The sequence below is a fragment of the Bombus pyrosoma genome, linkage group LG3 (genome assembly GCF_014825855.1).
Source record: "Bombus pyrosoma isolate SC7728 linkage group LG3, ASM1482585v1, whole genome shotgun sequence".
NCBI classification, from domain to species: Eukaryota; Metazoa; Arthropoda; class Insecta; order Hymenoptera; family Apidae; genus Bombus; species Bombus pyrosoma.
Genome location: NC_057772.1, coordinates 737,511 through 757,474, shown reverse-complemented (window position 1 = coordinate 757,474; position 19,964 = coordinate 737,511). Strand labels below are relative to the sequence as shown.

At 32.4% G+C, this 19,964-nt stretch overlaps 6 protein-coding genes across 14 annotated transcripts; 3 read left to right on the top strand and 3 right to left on the bottom strand.

Moving 5' to 3' along the window:
• The first annotated feature begins 513 nt into the window (after nt 1-513).
• On the top strand, nt 514-8,248 carry LOC122565724 (b(0,+)-type amino acid transporter 1-like). Of its 3 annotated transcripts, none has more exons than XM_043722003.1 (6): nt 514-922; nt 5,859-6,215; nt 6,328-7,076; nt 7,208-7,421; nt 7,508-7,813; nt 7,894-8,248. In XM_043722003.1, exons 1-6 carry the CDS (start codon nt 898-900, stop codon nt 7,956-7,958), a joined length of 1,716 nt encoding a protein of 571 aa, XP_043577938.1. In that variant the 5' UTR covers nt 514-897; the 3' UTR covers nt 7,959-8,248. The 3 variants fall into 3 exon arrangements, with proteins under 3 accessions (XP_043577938.1, XP_043577937.1, XP_043577939.1); XM_043722002.1 differs by lacking the exon at nt 514-922 and adding an exon at nt 2,426-2,614; XM_043722004.1 differs by lacking the exon at nt 514-922 and adding an exon at nt 4,740-5,683.
• Nucleotides 8,113-9,103, bottom strand: LOC122565743 (uncharacterized protein C1orf131 homolog). The gene is made up of 2 exons (XM_043722039.1): nt 8,855-9,103; nt 8,113-8,781 (listed from the first exon to the last, which is right to left on the bottom strand). Exon 2 carries the CDS (start codon nt 8,770-8,772, stop codon nt 8,251-8,253), a length of 522 nt encoding a protein of 173 aa, XP_043577974.1. The 5' UTR covers nt 8,773-8,781; nt 8,855-9,103; the 3' UTR covers nt 8,113-8,250.
• LOC122565731 (exosome complex component RRP4) lies at nt 8,653-11,832 on the top strand. 5 transcript variants are annotated; one of them, XM_043722020.1, is made up of 7 exons: nt 8,653-8,789; nt 9,110-9,328; nt 9,398-9,638; nt 9,731-10,195; nt 10,636-10,845; nt 10,916-11,160; nt 11,250-11,832. In XM_043722020.1, the coding sequence occupies exons 2-7, from the start codon at nt 9,192-9,194 to the stop codon at nt 11,815-11,817; spliced, it is 1,866 nt and encodes a 621-aa protein (XP_043577955.1). In that variant the 5' UTR covers nt 8,653-8,789; nt 9,110-9,191; the 3' UTR covers nt 11,818-11,832. The 5 variants fall into 5 exon arrangements, 4 of the variants coding, with proteins under 4 accessions (XP_043577955.1, XP_043577954.1, XP_043577953.1 ...); XR_006316260.1 differs by lacking the exon at nt 11,250-11,832 and having other exon boundaries at nt 10,626-10,845; nt 10,901-11,034; XM_043722019.1 differs by lacking the exons at nt 10,916-11,160; nt 11,250-11,832 and having other exon boundaries at nt 10,401-10,645.
• A 169-nt stretch (nt 11,833-12,001) lies between these two features.
• On the top strand, nt 12,002-13,419 carry LOC122565740 (DNA-directed RNA polymerase II subunit RPB7). Of its 2 annotated transcripts, XM_043722031.1 has the most exons (8): nt 12,002-12,236; nt 12,377-12,486; nt 12,566-12,725; nt 12,802-12,852; nt 12,919-12,984; nt 13,050-13,121; nt 13,201-13,234; nt 13,310-13,419. In XM_043722031.1, the coding sequence occupies exons 1-8, from the start codon at nt 12,147-12,149 to the stop codon at nt 13,324-13,326; spliced, it is 600 nt and encodes a 199-aa protein (XP_043577966.1). In that variant the 5' UTR covers nt 12,002-12,146; the 3' UTR covers nt 13,327-13,419. The 2 variants fall into 2 exon arrangements, with proteins under 2 accessions (XP_043577966.1, XP_043577965.1); XM_043722030.1 differs by having other exon boundaries at nt 13,201-13,419.
• A 484-nt stretch (nt 13,420-13,903) lies between these two features.
• Nucleotides 13,904-16,071, bottom strand: LOC122565730. Its single transcript, XM_043722016.1, has 5 exons — nt 15,796-16,071; nt 14,755-15,231; nt 14,579-14,667; nt 14,279-14,500; nt 13,904-14,176 (listed from the first exon to the last, which is right to left on the bottom strand). Exons 1-5 carry the CDS (start codon nt 15,916-15,918, stop codon nt 13,963-13,965), a joined length of 1,125 nt encoding a protein of 374 aa, XP_043577951.1. The 5' UTR covers nt 15,919-16,071; the 3' UTR covers nt 13,904-13,962.
• Nucleotides 16,072-16,187: 116 nt separating this feature from the next.
• LOC122565720 (rab-like protein 6) lies at nt 16,188-19,818 on the bottom strand. 2 transcript variants are annotated; one of them, XM_043721996.1, is made up of 6 exons: nt 19,663-19,818; nt 19,032-19,228; nt 18,480-18,964; nt 17,612-18,393; nt 17,013-17,514; nt 16,188-16,933 (listed from the first exon to the last, which is right to left on the bottom strand). In XM_043721996.1, exons 2-6 carry the CDS (start codon nt 19,156-19,158, stop codon nt 16,733-16,735), a joined length of 2,097 nt encoding a protein of 698 aa, XP_043577931.1. In that variant the 5' UTR covers nt 19,159-19,228; nt 19,663-19,818; the 3' UTR covers nt 16,188-16,732. The 2 variants fall into 2 exon arrangements, with proteins under 2 accessions (XP_043577931.1, XP_043577932.1); XM_043721997.1 differs by lacking the exon at nt 19,663-19,818 and having other exon boundaries at nt 18,480-18,787; nt 18,858-18,964; nt 19,032-19,047.
• Nucleotides 19,819-19,964: the final 146 nt, after the last annotated feature.

The window sequence follows — 19,964 nt, the reverse complement described above, 5'->3', positions numbered from 1 at the left end:
GCTACTTAGTCAATAATATTGAAATTTACAGTCTCGTTATTACTACTTATAACATTATTTCACACATTTACCTATGATCAGTATTATTCTTATAATTGCATAAAAAGTGAAGGTGTACTTTAAACATATCTATATCTTCCTTGTTTATTTCCTCTGTATCATTTATCACTTTATCAATTTATTTTATATGACAAACTGCATATTTCTATCTATGTAATTACACGTAGACGTGGATACAAATTTTCAAATATTTACCATCCACTGAAACTGGCAACATGCCTAATAGTGGAATGGTAGGAAAACAGAAAGTATTCGATGTATAAAAAAATAAATTAACAGATATCTAATAGAAGTCGAAAGAGGGAAAAACGATATCGAGCGAATTTGAGCGCCGACGCTAGGCGCTCGTACTACTATCTTCCTTTCCTTGTCGCACTTTCAATTTCCCCTTCCCGATCTCGTGCCTGTTCGTTCTTTGGCGGGTATGTCTCCCTCTGCCGAACATCCAGTTCATCGTGAGAGGTGGATTGGTGTAAATCGTGTTGGAAATAGTCAGAATATTATAATCACATAGAAGGCATACGCAAATTCGCATTATACGGTTGATATCATCGACGACATCCGAATTCGGAAATACTCGATTCGAATAAAAGAGAACCGTAGCGTTCGAACAAATTATTATTGTTCGAAATCCGAAGCGGAAAGAAGGGCGTACGTAAAAGTCGCCCGTTGAAACGAGAACTAGAAATTTGCGAGCGAATTTAGCGCAGGAAAGAAACAGACGGCGGGTCGAAGACAGCTGTATAGGGCAGAGACAGTGGTTGCTTCGAAAAGTCGGCGTGGTGTCATGAGAGGCGGTCTCACAGTCCGCCCTTCTTATCGGTCCCTCTTAGAGTCATGCATGTCGCGCCCTTCAAACGAGGTGAGCGACATTTTTCCTCATTTGCAATTATTATTCTTCATCGTGTCTTAATGCTGAACCTTTTTATGGAGAGAGCAGCCATTTATTCGTAATTGATAAAATTCGCGCGCTTTTTTACCCTCATCAGGTTGCTCATTCATAAACGCGACTTCCATTCTTGGAAAAGCTTTCTCATTGGTATTGATGAAAACTGTACGAAGCACTGTATTGTGCGAATGGTATTTGATTTTTACGAAATTAAAAAAATTGATAGGTCCATAAAGAATGATCAGATCACAAAGCCTAAACACATTCGCAATACGATATATACTCAAACAAAAACCGACAGATCTTATTATCCTTAAACCGGTAAATAAATTAGAACGGAAATTTATTCCGAATTAATTGTTTAATAAAAGGCTATAGATCAGCTTATAATCGGTATCGTGTTGATAAAATGTTTTGGTAATTCATCGATTAAATAAAACCTGTTGGTACGTATTTGTGTTAGTTACAGGACCAGAAAACACGTGTGTGCCAAGATGTACCGCGATTTACATTTCGTGAAGCTAATTATGTCTCTCTTTTGTATACATTCTATAACACGATAACGACGAGCAAAACTTCATATTACGTTACAGAGCGCGATATTTTATATTTTACAATTTAGCAAAAAATATGTAACATGTAAAGAGACAAAAAAAAGAAAGTCATATTATTTGTAATTTATAAAAAATCTCATTTTTTATTTCCTGCAATTTTACATTTATTGATGTCAAAGGAAACAATTCTAATTGGACTGATGGATTAAAACAGAATGCTAGAAAATCCATATAACGTTTAAAATATATTAAAAAAAAATTACGTGTTTCAAATCCTTTCATTACAATCTTAATTATTTACAATCGATCATAATTGGCATAAGCGATTTAGCGAACTGTTTCAAAATAAGATAAAGAGAAACGATAATATCGCGTTTAATGAAGTATGAATGATAAGGTCAAAGAAAAAGTGCGGGACATTAATACAGCGAATAAATTTAACAGCCAAATTGAACGAAGAATTGCATCATTCCATGAAACAAGGAACCCGAATATGCGTGGGGTGTATTCGAAATTCGTGCGAGACTCCAAGAATATCTCTGCACTTCTACTTAAACTTATCAAGAGCAATAGCAAATTAATTTAAATTATTCGTTGATATTCCATCTACATATATATGTACGATATACGGGCTCATCTTTTTTCTTGTTTATTTTTATTTTACAAGGGGGAATCAAATTTCCAGGTTCACCCAGATGTTAAATCTAGCCCATAGGTGTATTTTAAGACACTTTGCGCAAGTGGTTTTTCGTTTCCGTTGCAAATAGAAATTTACCATTTACCAGAATAAGCTACTAGCATATGTTTTGGCGTTAATGAAACGGTCAATAAATGTACGCGATAATTTTTAAGTAATGAGACGGATATGGGAAGTTATTCTTTTTTTTTTTTTTTTTTGACTCGAGAAATTGCGCAGCGTTATATTCTCGGAAGGTATAAACTTTTATGGATAATCGATCGTTATATATCATCCGATATCGATCTTGATATCGTGCGAAAGTCTCGGGATTATTTTTAACATTTCACGATGAATACGCGTTGGTCGCGATGTGGCTACAAATAGACGAACAACGACTTCTTAACGAATCGCTGAACGAACAGACAACGATAAGTAAGTACTCTACGACGCGTATTCCGTTTAAGCCAATTGTAGTTTCTATGCAAACCAATGCGTCTTGCTTGCCTTTGTGGTGTTCAGTTACTATCTGGGTTAGGTGGTACGTGTTCTAAGCGGTGTTGATTTTATCGTAAGAACCTTGCTATTCTAAACGCTCTACGGTTATTAGAAGCTCGTTCATGATCTTCTAACAATCGAACACGTCACACGCGAAATGCACCGAGTAAGATAATTACATCTTGAATCAGAGACTTCTGTTGATATCTTTCGATTCCGTTTATGTACAAACCGTTTTTTCAAAGTAGACATTTTTTGTGAAGCAAAACAGTTAAAAGTCGTCCTCCCAGCAAGTAAAGTTACAGACAATGAGAAATATAACGATCGATAAAATGAAACGAAAACCATTGACCAATGTCATACGACTGTAAATCAGCGGTTTTACGCGAACAATTTTGCGATTTGACGTTGAGAGTAAATTGAATATCCTCCATCATTATTTACGTAACACGGAGAATGACCAAGTATTTACATTTAAATATAGCCAAGCATACCGCACTTTGTCGTATTGCTACAATTTTGAGCCCGGTGAACCGATTAAAATTACGTATATATGTAGGTTGATAAAAATGATTGAAGAAAAAAAAAAATTTATTTCGACAGCTCGTCGAATGGATCACTACGAATAAAGAATCGTTGACTGTATAGAATTTGATACAATTATTGAACGACGTAAAGTGCATTACACATTGATACGACGTTCAGCCTAGTAAATGCAATTAGAGTATATGTTTTGAATTCAGCTCGATTCTAACATCTTCTCGGTTTATTTTCAGAGGTATGTAGTTTATAATAGCGCTTTAATAATTGTTTTCTATTTATATCTTCATTTTTTATCGGTTCATTTTATAATCAGTTCGACCTTCAGTCGTAGGCAAAATCTTCTTTCATACAAGATGTCGCACAGAGATCGGTTTCTTTCGCACGAGCGATCAATTAAACGCAATTGGATCATTACGACAGTTTATCACAATAGGCATTAACACGGTTTAGAAGCATACATAGTATACATATGTATCAGCAGCAGTAAATGAACGTCTTGACGTAGACAATAAAAAAAATAATAGAAAGCATAATTTAAATTAAAAAATTAAAAGGTTCTCTTTACGAGTTGATCTCACGCGTTAAACGATAGGTGGGGAGGCTATGGTAGACTTTGCGTAGAAGCATGAGCGCATCATATTGCAAATATCCGTGTTAACATATCGTCTTACCGATTCGACGAATTTTATTAACTCATTTGTTATTCGTCATTGGTCATGCATAATATTCATTGGTAATTATCCTCCTCTAGTGACATTCTTCCTCCTCAGTCGTTAAAAACTGTGAAATTTGTTATCTCTTTACACAAAACAATTATAATATCGTTTAATAGGTAATACTCGTTAATAGAGGGTATGATAACGTTATATTTCCATTTTTACACCATATATTTATTTTCTTTCGTATTTTTACACAACGCTTTATAAAATAACGCACGCGCGCATCTCTTGTCATATTGCGTCGTTTTTTTTTTTTTTGGTATATTATCGATAACTAAACCAGGATAGCTTAGACACAAATCTTTTGCAAGACTTTTTATTGCAGCTTAAACATAACCACGACACGTTCAACTGCGCTTTCCATCGCATCAACGAACTTTATTTAATCAAATGTTGATAGTATTTCACACTCGATGTTGTACTCAGTTATATCAAAAGAATTGCACGGCTACACGGTCAAACAATGTTACCATTTAGAAATATAAACGGTCAGCAGTTTTTATAAACGTCTCCGTTATGAAGCTATTCAAGCCGCTCACCGATAAAGAAAGTGCAAACTAAACTATAATTAAAATGATACGTCTCGTGAATTTTATAAAATTCATTTAATCAACTTTTTAAATTCTTTTTATACATTTAAACAAATAAAGAAATGAAAGAAAGAGAAGGTGAAATATTTCCAGTATCACATACATGATACATCTGATATATTAAAGATATCCGATATTTCAAAGCACGTAGACGTTACTTATATCTGATACAACGATAAACTGTTAACGTAGATGCGTTAACAGGAAAATCAATAATTTATTCAAAGGTCACCTTGAAGATGAAACCACGAACGTCTCGCGTAGTACGAGGTTCGGTCGAAAGAATGCAATACACCTAACACCCATGGTCACGCGCTCGATAAAATAAATGTTTCAAGCTTCTCTATTTTCAAAAACGTTTACCACCGGTTCGTATTCAGTATCGACGCTATTATTGATAATTTTGATTATCAATGTACACGATATAGGCTGGCGTAGGAAAAGATCGATAGCAAGCAATCTATTTAAAAAACGATTAACAAACTCGGTATCGAGTTCGTTCGATAACATTACCAATATTTCCGGTATCGGTCGAGCTAATAGCCGCGTAAAAATTCCGAGAAACGGGTTTATATTTCACGGCCTATTGTACGATGAAATAAGTATAAAGAAGGCAGACAGACCGATCTTAGCCACGAGAAATCTTTGGCGTCTGGCCAAACGAACTATTACGGTAACAACAACATCTCGACTATAATAATATAATAATGTACGTCACATGACGATATAAGTATAAATTCAACGATTTGTCACTTTTTAGATCGTCGCGGTTCTCCGAAGTATGCTAATATCGTTTCATTAGTCGCGCGAGGGAAACTGCTTCATAGTTGCGTTTTTCGAAATACACGTTTTCACGTGTATTTTCACGTTATTTTCACGTTATTTTCGCGTGTTTATTTCGTAAATCTGTGACTTTAACGACAGTTCGTTTATACGCAATTTAAGTGAAATTATTGGCAACCTTTTTTGTTCACGTTTATCACAATGTGCGGAGTGGACGTAAAAAACTGGACGGTTAACGTTCAAACCATCTTTATAAATGTCAGTCAATGACAGAGCAAAGACGTATATCTTTGCGAAAAATTGTACCATTTGCAAGGTCGAGGAGCTGGTTGAAATTGTCGATAATAAAGCTTGATGAATTATGTACGAAGGTAACCGTACGATTCATTTCTAATTCGATTCATTTCTGATTCGATTGACGGTATACCCCTATAACACAACGTAGTAATGTCATACAGCAATATCGAATGATGTTTGAAAGATCAATTTGTTCGATGTAAGAACAAGAATGATTTTTAATAAGCGGTACAATACGAATGATTTCAGTTACCGTGGGACATGATCCACAGACAAGTAACGGGAACCAATCGCAACAGCAGTTACAAAGCGGTGGATGGAATGGAATTCCTGAAACGACGTTGGTCTCTCGATCGATCAGAAACAACGGCAACAGCAATGGCTGGAACCCAATTACGTCTCCGTTCCAACATCAACAGGAACAACAACAGCTACACGAACGGAAACAGAAAGAAGTTAAATCTGGGGATTTGGGAGATGATGAAGACGGTGGTGGAGGGGGTGGAGGGCTGGAGGGGGCGGACCCAGAGGAGAACAACTCTGTTCACCTCAAGAGACGGGTGGGACTCGTCAGTGGGGTGGCTCTAATCGTTGGTACCATGATAGGTAGAGCAATCTATACGATTTCAGTAAAATCTTATACGGTTAATTAGAAATAGTACAATCTCAAATTCTTCTTCTTCTTCTTCTTCGTCGTCGTCGAATTACGAAACGATAGGTTCTGGGATATTCGTTTCGCCGTCAGGGCTTTTGGTTCGAACCGGCAGTATCGGAATCAGCTTCCTCGTATGGACGGCCTGCGGCATGTTGAGCCTGTGCGGTGCGTTAGCATACGCCGAGCTGGGTACGATGAATACGAGCAGCGGCGCCGAGTACGCTTACTTTATGGACGCATTCGGTGCACCACCTGCTTTCCTCTTCTCGTGGGTTTCCACTTTGGTCTTAAAACCATCTCAGATGGCGATAATCTGTTTGTCATTCGCGCAGTACGCGGTTGAAGCCTTTGCGGCCGACTGCGATCCACCCGAGGAAGTAGTCAAAATCGTTGCACTCCTGGCGATCATACTTATACTGTTAGTGAACTGTTACAGCGTTAATCTAGCCACAGGTGTACAAAACGCGTTTACCGCAGCAAAATTGATCGCCATACTCGTTGTAATTGCCGGTGGCTCTTATAAGTTGATACAGGGTAATACGCAGCATCTGAAAGGCGCTTTCGATACCGTGGACGGTAGTACCGTTAATATAGGCAGATTAGCCACAGCTTTTTATACTGGTTTGTGGGCGTACGATGGATGGAATAATCTCAATTATGTCACCGAAGAAATCAAAAATCCTTCCAAAAATCTACCACGGTCCATTATGATTGGTATACCCCTCGTTACGCTATGTTACGCATTGATAAATGTCTCCTACCTGGCCGTGATGTCACCTTCGGAGATGATCGAAAGCGAAGCTGTTGCAGTGGTAAGACAATTTTTAATGTTACCCTTTATCATAGAAGTCAAGTATTAAAGTAGAGAGTCAGGTTGAAACTCAATTATTAATTCGTATTTGTAATGATTTTGTATAAAGAAATATGGATTAATATTTTGCAGACTTTCGGAAATCGAATTCTTGGCGTTATGGCATGGCTTATGCCACTTTCGGTTGCGATTAGCACGTTCGGTTCCGCAAATGGCACTCTTTTTGCAGCGGGTAGACTTTGCTTCGCCGCATCTCGAGAGGGCCATCTACTTGACTGTCTCAGTTATGTTCACGTACGACGCTTTACTCCTGCACCAGGACTTATCTTCCATTCCCTCGTTGCAGGTACCTTTTACACGAATTTCACGTTCAATTACATTCATATACCTATTCTACCAAGTACTCGATAAAATATCTCCTCATCGATTTAGGAGCAATGGTGCTATCCGGAAACATTGATTCCTTGATCGACTTTTTTTCGTTCACTGCTTGGATCTTTTATGGTGGAGCAATGCTAGCTCTGTTAGTGATGCGAAGGACCAGACCGAATCATCCACGACCATATAAATGTCCGCTGATAATACCTGTTCTCGTACTTGGAATCTCTGCGTACCTGATTGTAGCGCCAATCATTGATAATCCTCAAATTGAATACCTGTATGCGGCTGGGTTCATATTAGCGGGCATGCTTGTCTACCTCCCGTTTGTTAAATACGGATACGTGCCCAAATTTATGGGTAAGACCATTAAAGATAGTTAATTGAATAAATTAACGCAATCTAAAGAAACTCGTTTGCATTATTCATTCTGTTTGCAGAAGGTGTGAACGCCTTTCTTCAGATGTTACTCGAAGTCGCACCAACGGCCGCAGCGTTTGATTGATTTCGATCAGATGCAGAAGTGTGATTTTTTAAATGCCAAATCATTCCACTGTGGCATAGTGAACATGATATGAATGTCTATTTTAAATATGAATAGATAAAGATATGTAACCTCTTATCGAAGCTTAAGGCTGGCCCGAATGAATTCACAAATATATAAAAATATTATTTTATTACTTGTTACTCATATATAATATACAGTACATGAAACACATTATTGTTAGACAATTAGTTAACGTTGTAACTATTGAACAGAGCAACTAAAAGTATTTTAAATGTTTCTGGTTAAAATTTTATTTTTGATTTTTACCCAATGTTCTCTTACTTACTTTTCCATAAACATTCAGTAAACCATCAGAACCGCGCTTCCATCGCGCTTTTTTATTTTTATGATTTATTAGACTTCTTTCAAGACCTGATGCACGTGTCACGTCATTTTGCCGTCTTTTCTTCTCACCTTTTCTTTTACGTTGTAATATCTTATAATTAATACCCTTCTTTTTGGGAGGTTTTGCTCCTAAACTTATAGCGAGTGCTATTTCCGCTTCTTCTGCTTTTGCTCCTTTAAAACCAGACATACCGAATTTCATAACCTCGTATCTGACACGTTTCATTTCTAGTTCCTGTTTTCTTTTTTCATCATTTTCATTCTGTTCGTTTTTTGTTACGTTGAATCTAGAATTTTCTACGTCATTGTTTTCTTTACTTTCAATAGTCGATATCCTTTTCTTTGGTTTTTCATAATTTACCGATACGAATTCATTCACGACGTCCGTTTTTATTTTTGATACTCTTGTTGGAATAAAATCTTCCATTATGAAATACTGAAAACGTAATTATTGTTATTATCAGTTTATATCATTTTTTTTTCACCTAAATATATGTATATTTACTTACTATGTACGAAATTAGAATTCTTTTGAATACACAATTAACCTTTACTCACTGCTAAAATAATAAATACCAATTTATTGCAAATTTAATAAATTCTCTCGTTGTTTTATTGCTGCTTTATTATTTGTTATTTGAACATATATAATCATTATAATAATTCATTTCTAATTGATCAGACAGTAATTTTTTGCAACATTATACATATGTACTTCACATCTTTCATCGTATTTCATATAACCTCAAATATTATCGTTACAGCGTAATACTAAATAAGATACAACATACTTATGCAGATATTTATTATCATATATATACAGTGTAAAAACGATTACAGACATCTATGATGGAAGAATATCCACCTATTAATGTACGTTTGGCAGTAAATAGAGTCGATTTAAATATAATAAAGAATGAAAACATACAACCTCGAATATATACACCAGGAGAGGAGATTTCTAGTCAGCCTGACTTTTTAAGGTAAATACTTCAAATCTTATTAATGTAAGAAGAAGGAAAAAGATTCATTTGCCATATTAATTTCGTTAGAGGACATGGGACATATGTGGATGATGAAAACACATTACGCGCATCTGTAGCTGGCGTTTTAGAAAAAGTAAATAAACTTATTTCAATAAGACCTTTGAAAGCACGTTATCAGGGTGAAATAGGAGATGTAATTGTTGGTCGTATAACCGAGGTACAACAAAAGCGATGGAAAGTTGACACGAATTCCAAACTTGATTCTGTATTATTGCTGTCTAGTGTTAATTTGCCTGGTGGTGAATTGGTACGACATAATAATATGATTTCTCATATAGTTCACGTATGTTAAATTGTTTATAAGTTTCAAGGCAATGCTATCTTGTATATAATTTGTAGAGGAGAAGATCTGCAGAAGATGAACAAACTATGAGAAGGTATCTCCAGGAAGGAGATTTAATTTGTGCAGAAGTACAAAGTACTTTTGTAGACGGTTCGCTCTCATTGCACACTAGGGTCTTAAAGTATGGTAAATTGTCTCAGGGTATAATGTTGAAAGTATCACCAGCTCTTATAAAAAGAAAGAAAACCCATTTTCATAATTTGGCAAATGGCGCAAGTCTAATATTAGGAAATAATGGTTATATATGGATTGGAGCTAGTAAGAAAGATACTGATAGATCAGAAGGTGGTTTCACGCAGGATTTGTCAAGGATTCCTCAAGCGAACCGCGAAGTTTGTGCACGATTACGTAATTGTATTTTAATCTTAGCACAATGTAATATCCAGCTTACGGATACATCTGTTACATACGCTTATGAAGAATCTATGAAATATAAAATAAATGAATTGCTGGAACCAGAGGTAATAATTGATGTGTCGCTACTAACTCATCAAAGACTAACACAACAATAATATTTTGTTCCGATCTTGTACAGATAAGTACATAGACAAATGAAAATAATTTATACTTTATCGTAAATTTTTTATGTAAAATAAAGTAGTAAGAAAATTTAAAAGGTTAAACTTTATTTATTTTATTTCCTTATATCAAATTATGTGGTATTAGGCACTATTAAATGATATTTGCTGTCGATAATGCTATATTATTAGTATACAAATAGTAATGCAAATATATAAACAAAACACCGTGGTCTAATTAAAATGAAGTGCATATGTTACACACATATTACAACAGTTTTATAATTTACTGCAACCTTAAAGAGACTTGAAAAATAATATATAATGTAATCGCACATTGCTAATGCGGTTATTGATTAAACAAATAACATAGACGCAAGAAGTCACATCAAAGGAACATGGATGCATGTTTCACTGCATTTGATAAAGATGGAGATGGATATTTGTCGATTGCGGAATTTGAATTCATTTGTCGTGCACTATTTCGTAATGATCGTGGGAAAATTTATAACGTCGATGAAAATCAATTGAAGGAAATGTATTCTATATTTGACTTGAACGGAGATGGAAAAATTGACAGAGAAGAATTTGAGGTATTTATACATTTGTAAATATTATACTGTTGAAATGATTATCAAGTCATTTTAGTTTATGTTATCTTAGATATGCTGGAATCGATGGATTAAAACATGCACTCGTCCAAAGAGCGCCTTTTTAATTGTGGATGTACAAAACGATTTCATAACGGGTTCTCTAAATATTAAGCAATGTGCTGCCCAGCATGATGGCTCAGAAGTAATTGAACCAATTAATCGTTTATTAGAAATTGTACAATTTGATGCAGTGTTTTATTCTCTTGATTGGCACCCTATGGATCACGTATCTTTTATTGATAATTTACATCTAAGGTAATTAATCTAGATCGATTTTGATTTTAAGTCAATAGATTTATGTCTCTAACGTAATTTATAAATTGAATATTTTATCTTTTTTACAGAGATGTTGACCCCAGTAGCGGAGTCTCAAAAGAAGCAGCACAAGTTTATGATACTATAACATTCAGAGGTCCGCCGTTGTTAAAGCAACGACTTTGGCCGCGTCATTGCATTCAAGACTCTTGGGGCGCTGAACTTCATAAAGATCTGAAAATTGTAGACAATGCAATTAAGATATACAAAGGAACTAATCCAGAAGTAGACTCATATTCCGTTTTTTGGGATAATAAAAAGATGATGGAAACAAGTCTATCTTCACAATTACAAGAAAAGGGCGCGACAGATATATATATCTGTGGTTTAGCCTATGATGTTTGCGTCGGGGCTACTGCAGTAGATGCACTTACAAACGGTTATCGGACTATTCTCATCGATGACTGTAGTCGAGGAGTAGACCTTGTTGACATTGAAAAAACTAAAGCTACTGTTATAGCTGATAATGGCGTAATTGTAAATTCAAGTCAAGTGAAAGCAATGGTCGAAGGAAAAGATCGCCGGCCAGAACTTGGATATAAATTAGCTTTAGAAATTAAACGAAAATTAAATTTTGTAGATGATGATAATCAATAATTTTATTTTCTTATGTAAATTACGTAAATTACGTAAATTAGTATGAAAGCTTGTGAAACGAATATTAGATAAATTAATGCAATATTTTATATCAGAGATTTTGCTTCTTTGAGAATCGTATTTATCTATAAAATGCTTGAGAATAAATTATTTTCTGCATTAAATATCAATGTTACGTTTTTCCCCTTATAAACTAAATACTTCTACCTAATTTTACCAAAATAATTGTCCGGGATACATATTAAAGTTAAAAGATTCGAAACTGTTAATTTATAATTATAGAGCAACATCTGACGGCCCTTTGCGCGAAACATACGAAATGTGAGGTTATGTTTGGAGGAGTTATGTATTTGTGTAAATGGTCATTATACTACGTATACAAACGTTTGGGGGGACCTGGTATAAACATGTTTTATCATGTAAGTTGTTTTAATATAAAATATAAAATACTCGAGGATATAACTTAATAATCATGAAAACTGAATAAATATTAATTTTAAAATGTTTGTTAAAATAAAATGTTGTGCGAATAATTTATTTCGACTATTCGTTTCTACAGATATCGTTAGAACATGAAATTTTATTACACCCTAGATACTTTGGACCTCAATTATTAGATACAGTGAAGCAAAAATTGTATACTGAAGTAGAAGGCACATGTACAGGAAAGTAAGTTTAAAACTATGATCGAAGTAGTATGCATATATTTATTCTAAGTAATTATGTGTAATAATTCTTGGTATCTCAGATATGGTTTCGTAGTTGCTGTAACAACAATAGATAACATTGGCGCAGGGATCATACAGCCAGGACAAGGTTTTGTTGTGTATCCTGTTAAATACAAGGCCATTGTATTTAGACCATTTAAAGGAGAAGTATTAGATGCTATAGTAACGCAAGTAAACAAGGTAAATATTAAGTGCAGTTCTAAATTTCTATGAAAGTATAACTTAAATTATTATATATTCTCTATGTTTTTGTTAGGTTGGAATGTTTGCTGAAATAGGGCCACTTTCATGTTTTATATCACACCATGTAAGATTATTTTTATGTATCTTATAATTCTGGTTGTATTTTGCAAATAACTAAATCTTTTTACAGTCAATTCCAGCAGATATGCAGTTTTGTCCAAATATAAATCCACCATGCTACAAATCTAAAGAAGAGGTAGGTGTTTAAAAGATGTATACAATAAAAAAGTATAACTTAAAAATTGTATTCATAAATTCCAGGATGTAATTATTCAACCAGATGACGAGATAAGGTTAAAAATTGTGGGCACAAGAGTCGATGCAACAGGAATTGTTAGTATTCATAACATATAATACTTTGTCTTAATACCTTTTATTATATATTAAAATGCTAATGTTATATATATTTTAGTTTGCTATTGGAACATTGATGGATGATTATCTGGGTAAATATTTATTTTATTAGCCTAGTGATTTCTTACAACATTATTCATTTCCGTAACGCATGTTTTCTTTTATAGGACTTGTGTGTAATTGAATGCAATCAATACATAGATTGTTTTAATGTAAATTTTGCATATAAATTAAAATAATATTTTATTATAAAATAATAACTTTTTTACATACCATATAAAGCAGGGAATATTTATTTAATTTACTATGCTACCTTTTAAATTCTATATTGTTTAAATATATGTGTCATTAAACATCCATCTACTTGATCATGAATAAATATCTTATTTGTTATGAATTTGAGATTGTAAAATAATACTTCACAACAGTATCAAAAACTGTATTTAAAACAAAACATATCTTTTTCTTTCTTAACAATCTCTTATAACAACAATGCGGTAAAATACTAATGCATAATATTTAAGTAAAATTATATATATTCATCATATAAATTATATCACATATAAAATTCTGTCACTCGCGTATATATATATATATATATATATATATATATATATGTAGCTTTAATGATATTAATCAATATAATTTGATCTACTTATAAGCTTTTTTCAATTATATTATTTTAATTTATTCGTAAGTATTAAAAAGTAACATTTTTTAATATGGCTATTAACTATAATTACATAAATTTAAACAATATATTAATTATGTAATTTCAACATTTATTTCTTTTACATGCTGAAGAATTGTAATAACTGTTCTATTTTATTCGAAGCAGTTTAGTATATCTTTTTAAACAAAATTGTGTGAAATGTGTATCTAAACCTGATAAAGCAACAAATAATGCAAGTTTTGCGTCAATGGGTGACTTAAATTTTTCTGTTACATTTTGATCAGGCATCGTTTTGTCAACGACGTGCTTAAATACCTTCCCATCATTGTTGACATAAAAAGTCGAAAAACCATCATACCACCTGTTGGTAAAAATATAAATGATATAAATATAGATAAATATAAGGATAAATATAAACAGGATTATAAAAGGCAATTGTAGAAGAATGACAAAAATGACTTACGCTGGTGTATTCTCTGCTTGTTCTTTTGAATTCCACATTTTAATTTTCCAAAATGTAAGAAATACACGTGTACCAGAAATACCTACTATACGCCAACGAACTTTAATACTGTTATCCTCAGGGTGTATAGTCATTTTTAAAACCTCGAACTTAACAAAAGCATACTTTAAATGGCCTATTACTTTTAAAAACGCTATTTGCTTAAAATAATGCTGGATACCACTGTAAAACATTTTTAAATATATGTATCATTTGTTTTGAGAACATTAATAATAAGAATATTTTACATTATGCACTTACACACTTGTTGTTCCTCTGATATTGTTGACAAAAACTAAATCCTTTGTATAGATTCCATAATCCAATTGTTTAACAAATAGAAGCGGCAACTGAAAGAAATAGATGTTAATACTTGTAAAATTTCATCAAGTTTTATGTAATTCAGAACAATTTCTTTGCACAAAAGAGAAACATACATCCTTACGAAGAACATCAAACACATTTTGTAAATTTGATTCAATTGGATTACGATCCTCAGAAGCTTGCATTTCATTTACACTACGCACATTAGGAGCAGTTTCTGTATAAAGTATTCCATCCTTTTGAGAGCTAAGTAAGACATTATCAGATATCCTCTTAGTCATTACCATCTTTGTATATGGTAAATGAAAACTTTTATTTTTTAAATTTAAGAACGATTTTTCCCATTGTGTATTGTTCTTTAATAATGTCATGTCTAAATCTAAATTGGTAACACTTTGCATTTGAGTATTCATTTGTTTTTGTTTATGTAATTTAATAATTCGCTGTTTAGTCCAATTATATTTCTTGTTTTTATGACTCTCAGTATTAGCATTAAAAACAGCTGGTTCATTTTGACTCAACAAATGAACTGTTGAGTTCAAATGATTTTCTCTGTCATTTATTATTGAGCTTCCTTGCGTATCTAAAAACTATAATTAAGAGTCAGTTTTTGAATATCTATCTCTTATCAAAATTTTGCTTTTAAAAATATTTGAATAGAAAAATTATAGTAAAATTACAAATTAATTAACACATAAAAGAGAGGCATACAGAAATAAACAACCACTTAATAATACATAGCTTTTGTCACTTACAAGCTGTTACAGTTTTTAATAAGAAGGACATAAATCTCCATACTTTGTTAGTATATATCAACAAAATTCAATACAATGTCTATTCATTTTAACAATTCTACCAATTAATATTTTCCAAAATCTCAAAAATTTATGTAATACTAACATATCGAAACAACAGAAAAAAGACGAAAAATATTAAACGACTTAATCGTTAATAATGCCTTTGTGAGAACGATAAAACATCAATAAATTATTATGATAAAATGATTATTACATAAGTATATTGAGGTTAACTTAATCTACGCAATAATACGAGTTCCTGAAACGGGGGTCTTATATGATGACAATTAAAAATGTCACATAAATATAAACGACTAACAATTATTGTACGAAAATTATAGTGTAATTATAACTTACTTCATCCAAAAACAAAGAGGGTTTAATATTATTTAATAACTGATAGTTGATATCAGTTACTTGTTTTCGTACATTAACAAAAGATGTAAATTTATTTGAAATAGGACGTAAATAAAATGACATTTTTCCGGATCTTTTGTTTCACTGATTTGTATACAATGTTGCTTAATTACACATATAATGTAATATAAAATAGAATTTTCGGCATGACCTCAGTATCATGTTATAGACAGTCTCCGGCAAATTCACACATGTTCCATTACAATTTCCAAGCACGTTTAACAGATGTTTGAAGTTTGAAAGATGGTGCTTGTGTTTAGCGGCAAATTTGAAATTTTAATTGAAATTTTAGTACAGCACGTTCAGGCATATCTTAAGTGAAAAGTAAGTTATAAAATCATATGACAATTTTTTGTTTATTTATGTACATTTATTAACATGAAGCTGCATCGATGACATCTTGCGCTATGATGTATGAGGTTAAAAAATAGTGGTAATGGTACAATTACAACATTAATTGAATGCAATTCTTTTCACTTTAAAGAAGAGTTAACATATTGCACTCAAATTATTTTCCAACATAACATTGAAAAATATATCGTTGATAAAAATGTAATATATTAAAATAAATAATTTCGATATGTTGCATTTAAACGTACAAAAATACATTCGTGCGTGTTAGACATTCGCAGAATGCTAATTTATCGAACATTCAAAACTATAAAAGGTTCATTAGAAATATTTTGTTACAGTCTATAACGTTATTTTATCATATAAAGAACAGTAACAAAATCTTTACATCATATATTATTTGCTTGAAAGATATTTGTAAATATAAAATTTATATTAATAATTCAACATTACATGATGTTTTATGCGCGTTATTAGAAGGCAGCGTTACTAATTAAAGGGTAGATTAAATGTTACATAAAAAACACTATATCGCTTCATAGGCAACATCAACACCAATTCTAGTTACAGAACCATTGAGAAATTCTTCAAGTTCATCGCGTTCTCTGTTTTCATCTCTTGAACGATGTAGCGAACGTTTCTTTTTCTTTTCTGCTTTATCTATTTTTTCTTTATCTTTTTCTTTATCCTTAGACTTCTTCTTTTTCTTCTTCTCTCTATCTTCCGTCTAGAAGCATTTTATTTTGCAATTAATATTATTAAACAGTGTGAAATTACGCTAAAGCTATTTTATATCCGACACGTACCTTTTCTTTATGTTTTTTCTTTTCCTTTAACACAGGGCTCCCACCATCGGAGCTCATATGACGTACGCTGGTATTGTCGAGCAACTCTAAATGCACATTAGAACTTGTTACACTAACGTCTAAACTTTTGTCACTCAGTTCCAATCTATCTTTTCTGGTGCTATTACTGCTTACATCTTCACCACCCTCGGGACTTTGTCTCCATTTGGAATCACGTCGAAGCCAACTATCAAATGCATCCGAGTTAATCTCTTGTTGTTCATTTATGTCATAATTGTTCGATATTTGTAATTCTTGGTCTATAGATGAAATAGAATCACGTTTCGTAATTTGTCGCAGTTTTTCCGGATTTATTTCTACATGCGATAAAGTTTCACGCTTGTGTTTTTGTTTGCTTAATGGATTTTCAGCTAATTTAGGTTGAATAGGAGGCGTTGCTTCGTCAGCTGATGATAAATCATCTTCATATCCGGCAACCAAGGGATTTGCAGTTTCGGTATCACTGTCAAGAATGTAGAAAATTATAAAATATGAAATACAAAAATTAAAAATAAATAATATAGTAAGAGTTAATTTTTACTTATATATTCTTAGTATACCTTTCAGAATCCAGCTCCTCATGCTGTACCTTTTGTGGCGAAACTTGACTACTATCTTCTAAAAATGATCGATCTAACAATCCATCATCTGGTACAAAATCTTCAACACTAGTTAAGGGTACACTTGTATTTGGGCTATTAATATGCGTTCCTTTATCTATTTCATCTTCCTTTTTATTACCAAATATTTTCGACATAAGTGATTGTGGTTTGCTAATTGAATCTCGTCTGTCAGAACTTTCACTTAAAAGTTCAGCCATTTTAGAATCCGCTTTTGAAATATTTTGTGTACTAGATAATACCGATGTAATCTGTGAATTTTTAATAGGAACTGCTTGAATTTCAGAAGTGTTTGTAAAATTTTCCTTCTTTGGTATTGATTTAAAATCTATATTTTTCACTGGAATAGGAGTTCCACCTCCTATTGGGCCAGGCATAGATACTGATCTTTTAACTTCAGCATTTACATTTATATTGCCATTGGAAGATATATTATGATTGCTCAAAGAAGATGTAACATTAGGGACTAGAATACTGGCAGAAACAGAATCAGCAAGTGCTCTTCTTCTGTTAACAAGATTATCCAAAAATTTGTTATAATTGGCATCGTCACTATCTTGAAAGAGATCAAGTTCTTGTATTGTCAAACGTGTCTCCTCCTCATTAGTTTCAAGCTGTTTCAATAATGTTTCTCTTTGCAGTTGAAGAAAAGGAAGATTAAAGAATTTGTGCAAAAGTTTTAATCCAAAGCCATTTCTCATAGATGATTCTGCATACCTGACCTGTAGAAGCAAAATAAAGTAGAATAATATGTTATAAACATGCTTTTCAACCAGTCATTTATAGCTAATAACATCAATAAATTTACTTGCGCTGTTCTTTCATGTAACGAATCAATGAAGTACGTTACATGATCTGATGTAACAGTTCTGTGATGTGACATATCACAATGATTCCCTAAAACAATTACTGGAATATGGTTAGGAATTTTTGGAAGTTCTCTTTGTACATAATCAAATGTCCAAGATTTTGTAATATCCATCATAATAATGACACCGTTGGTCCCTTTATAAACATCAAGAAATTCTGCATCTAATGCGGGCTCCTCAATAATATTTTCAGACTGCGAATTGTCCATTTTTAAACCTTCTAACTTTTTTCTACGTCGTCCTTTATCTACAACATCCCAAACTTCAACTTTAACGATATCATCAGTAGCTTTATAGTTCCATTGAATACTGGTTACTTGTATTTCCTCCGTTGGTATATATTCCTCTATAAATTTTTGGCCTTGAAGTCTATGAAATAGACAAGTCTTTCCTACATTTCTGTCACCCTTTATAATAATTTTCACTAAAAATAAAATTCCTTTCATTTAAAGCATTTTGTCCTTTTTTCAAAATCAGTTCATTACACTTACTATTATATTGTACACCTTTAGCAAATTTTCTTTGTAAAGTTGTTGGCATAGATTGATGAGCTGGTCTAGGAGATATATTGCCAACTCCATCTGACTTTCCGGCTAGTCTTTTAAATGCAGAGAACATTGTATATTTCTTCTTAACTACACTAATGATAGTTCAGATAAGGATTTTTCCTTATTCTTATAACAGATATCTAGAAAATTATATATATCTATATACATATAGATTATAGATTTTTATATTGACTTAACAGAGAACATAACATGTATTTAAATAAGCACAAGCTTGAATTATATACGCATTATTTACTCAAAATAAATGAAATAATAAAACATAAGCTGCCTCAACTTAAAGAAAATATTTAATGGAACAATAGTCTAAACATTACACAATATATGAAAATATTCCATAATTGAATTATGTTTGAAATCCATGGAATCAAAAGTATTGTATAAATAACGAATTTGAACAACAAAAGTATAGAAAAAATATTTTTTAAATGAATTGATATTATCTGATGTTTACTACAGTCATGATACATTGCATACATTACAGTTATTATAGGAAAGTAAACATGTTATTTTAATTGCTTTTGTAATAAATTTGCAAGTGAAAATAGTTGCTTACCACATGTTATATCGAATTTTCCATGGAAAATAAAAATTTTTTCGTAATAGTTAACAGATCTAATAAAACTTGGGCAGCTGTCACTTAGCAGCTGTACGTATTTTTTTTGTCGTAATGTTGGCAATTAATCACTTATTTTATTATATTCGTAGCATTGTTAAATACTATAAGGAGTATCAAGGAAAGCACTATTAAAATAAATACTTAAGAATCGTTATCATAATTTGCATATTTTTCTATATTACGTAAATATCTATAGTAGTATTGTAAAGTTGGTATTAATGGAAGCGGTGTTTTTCAAA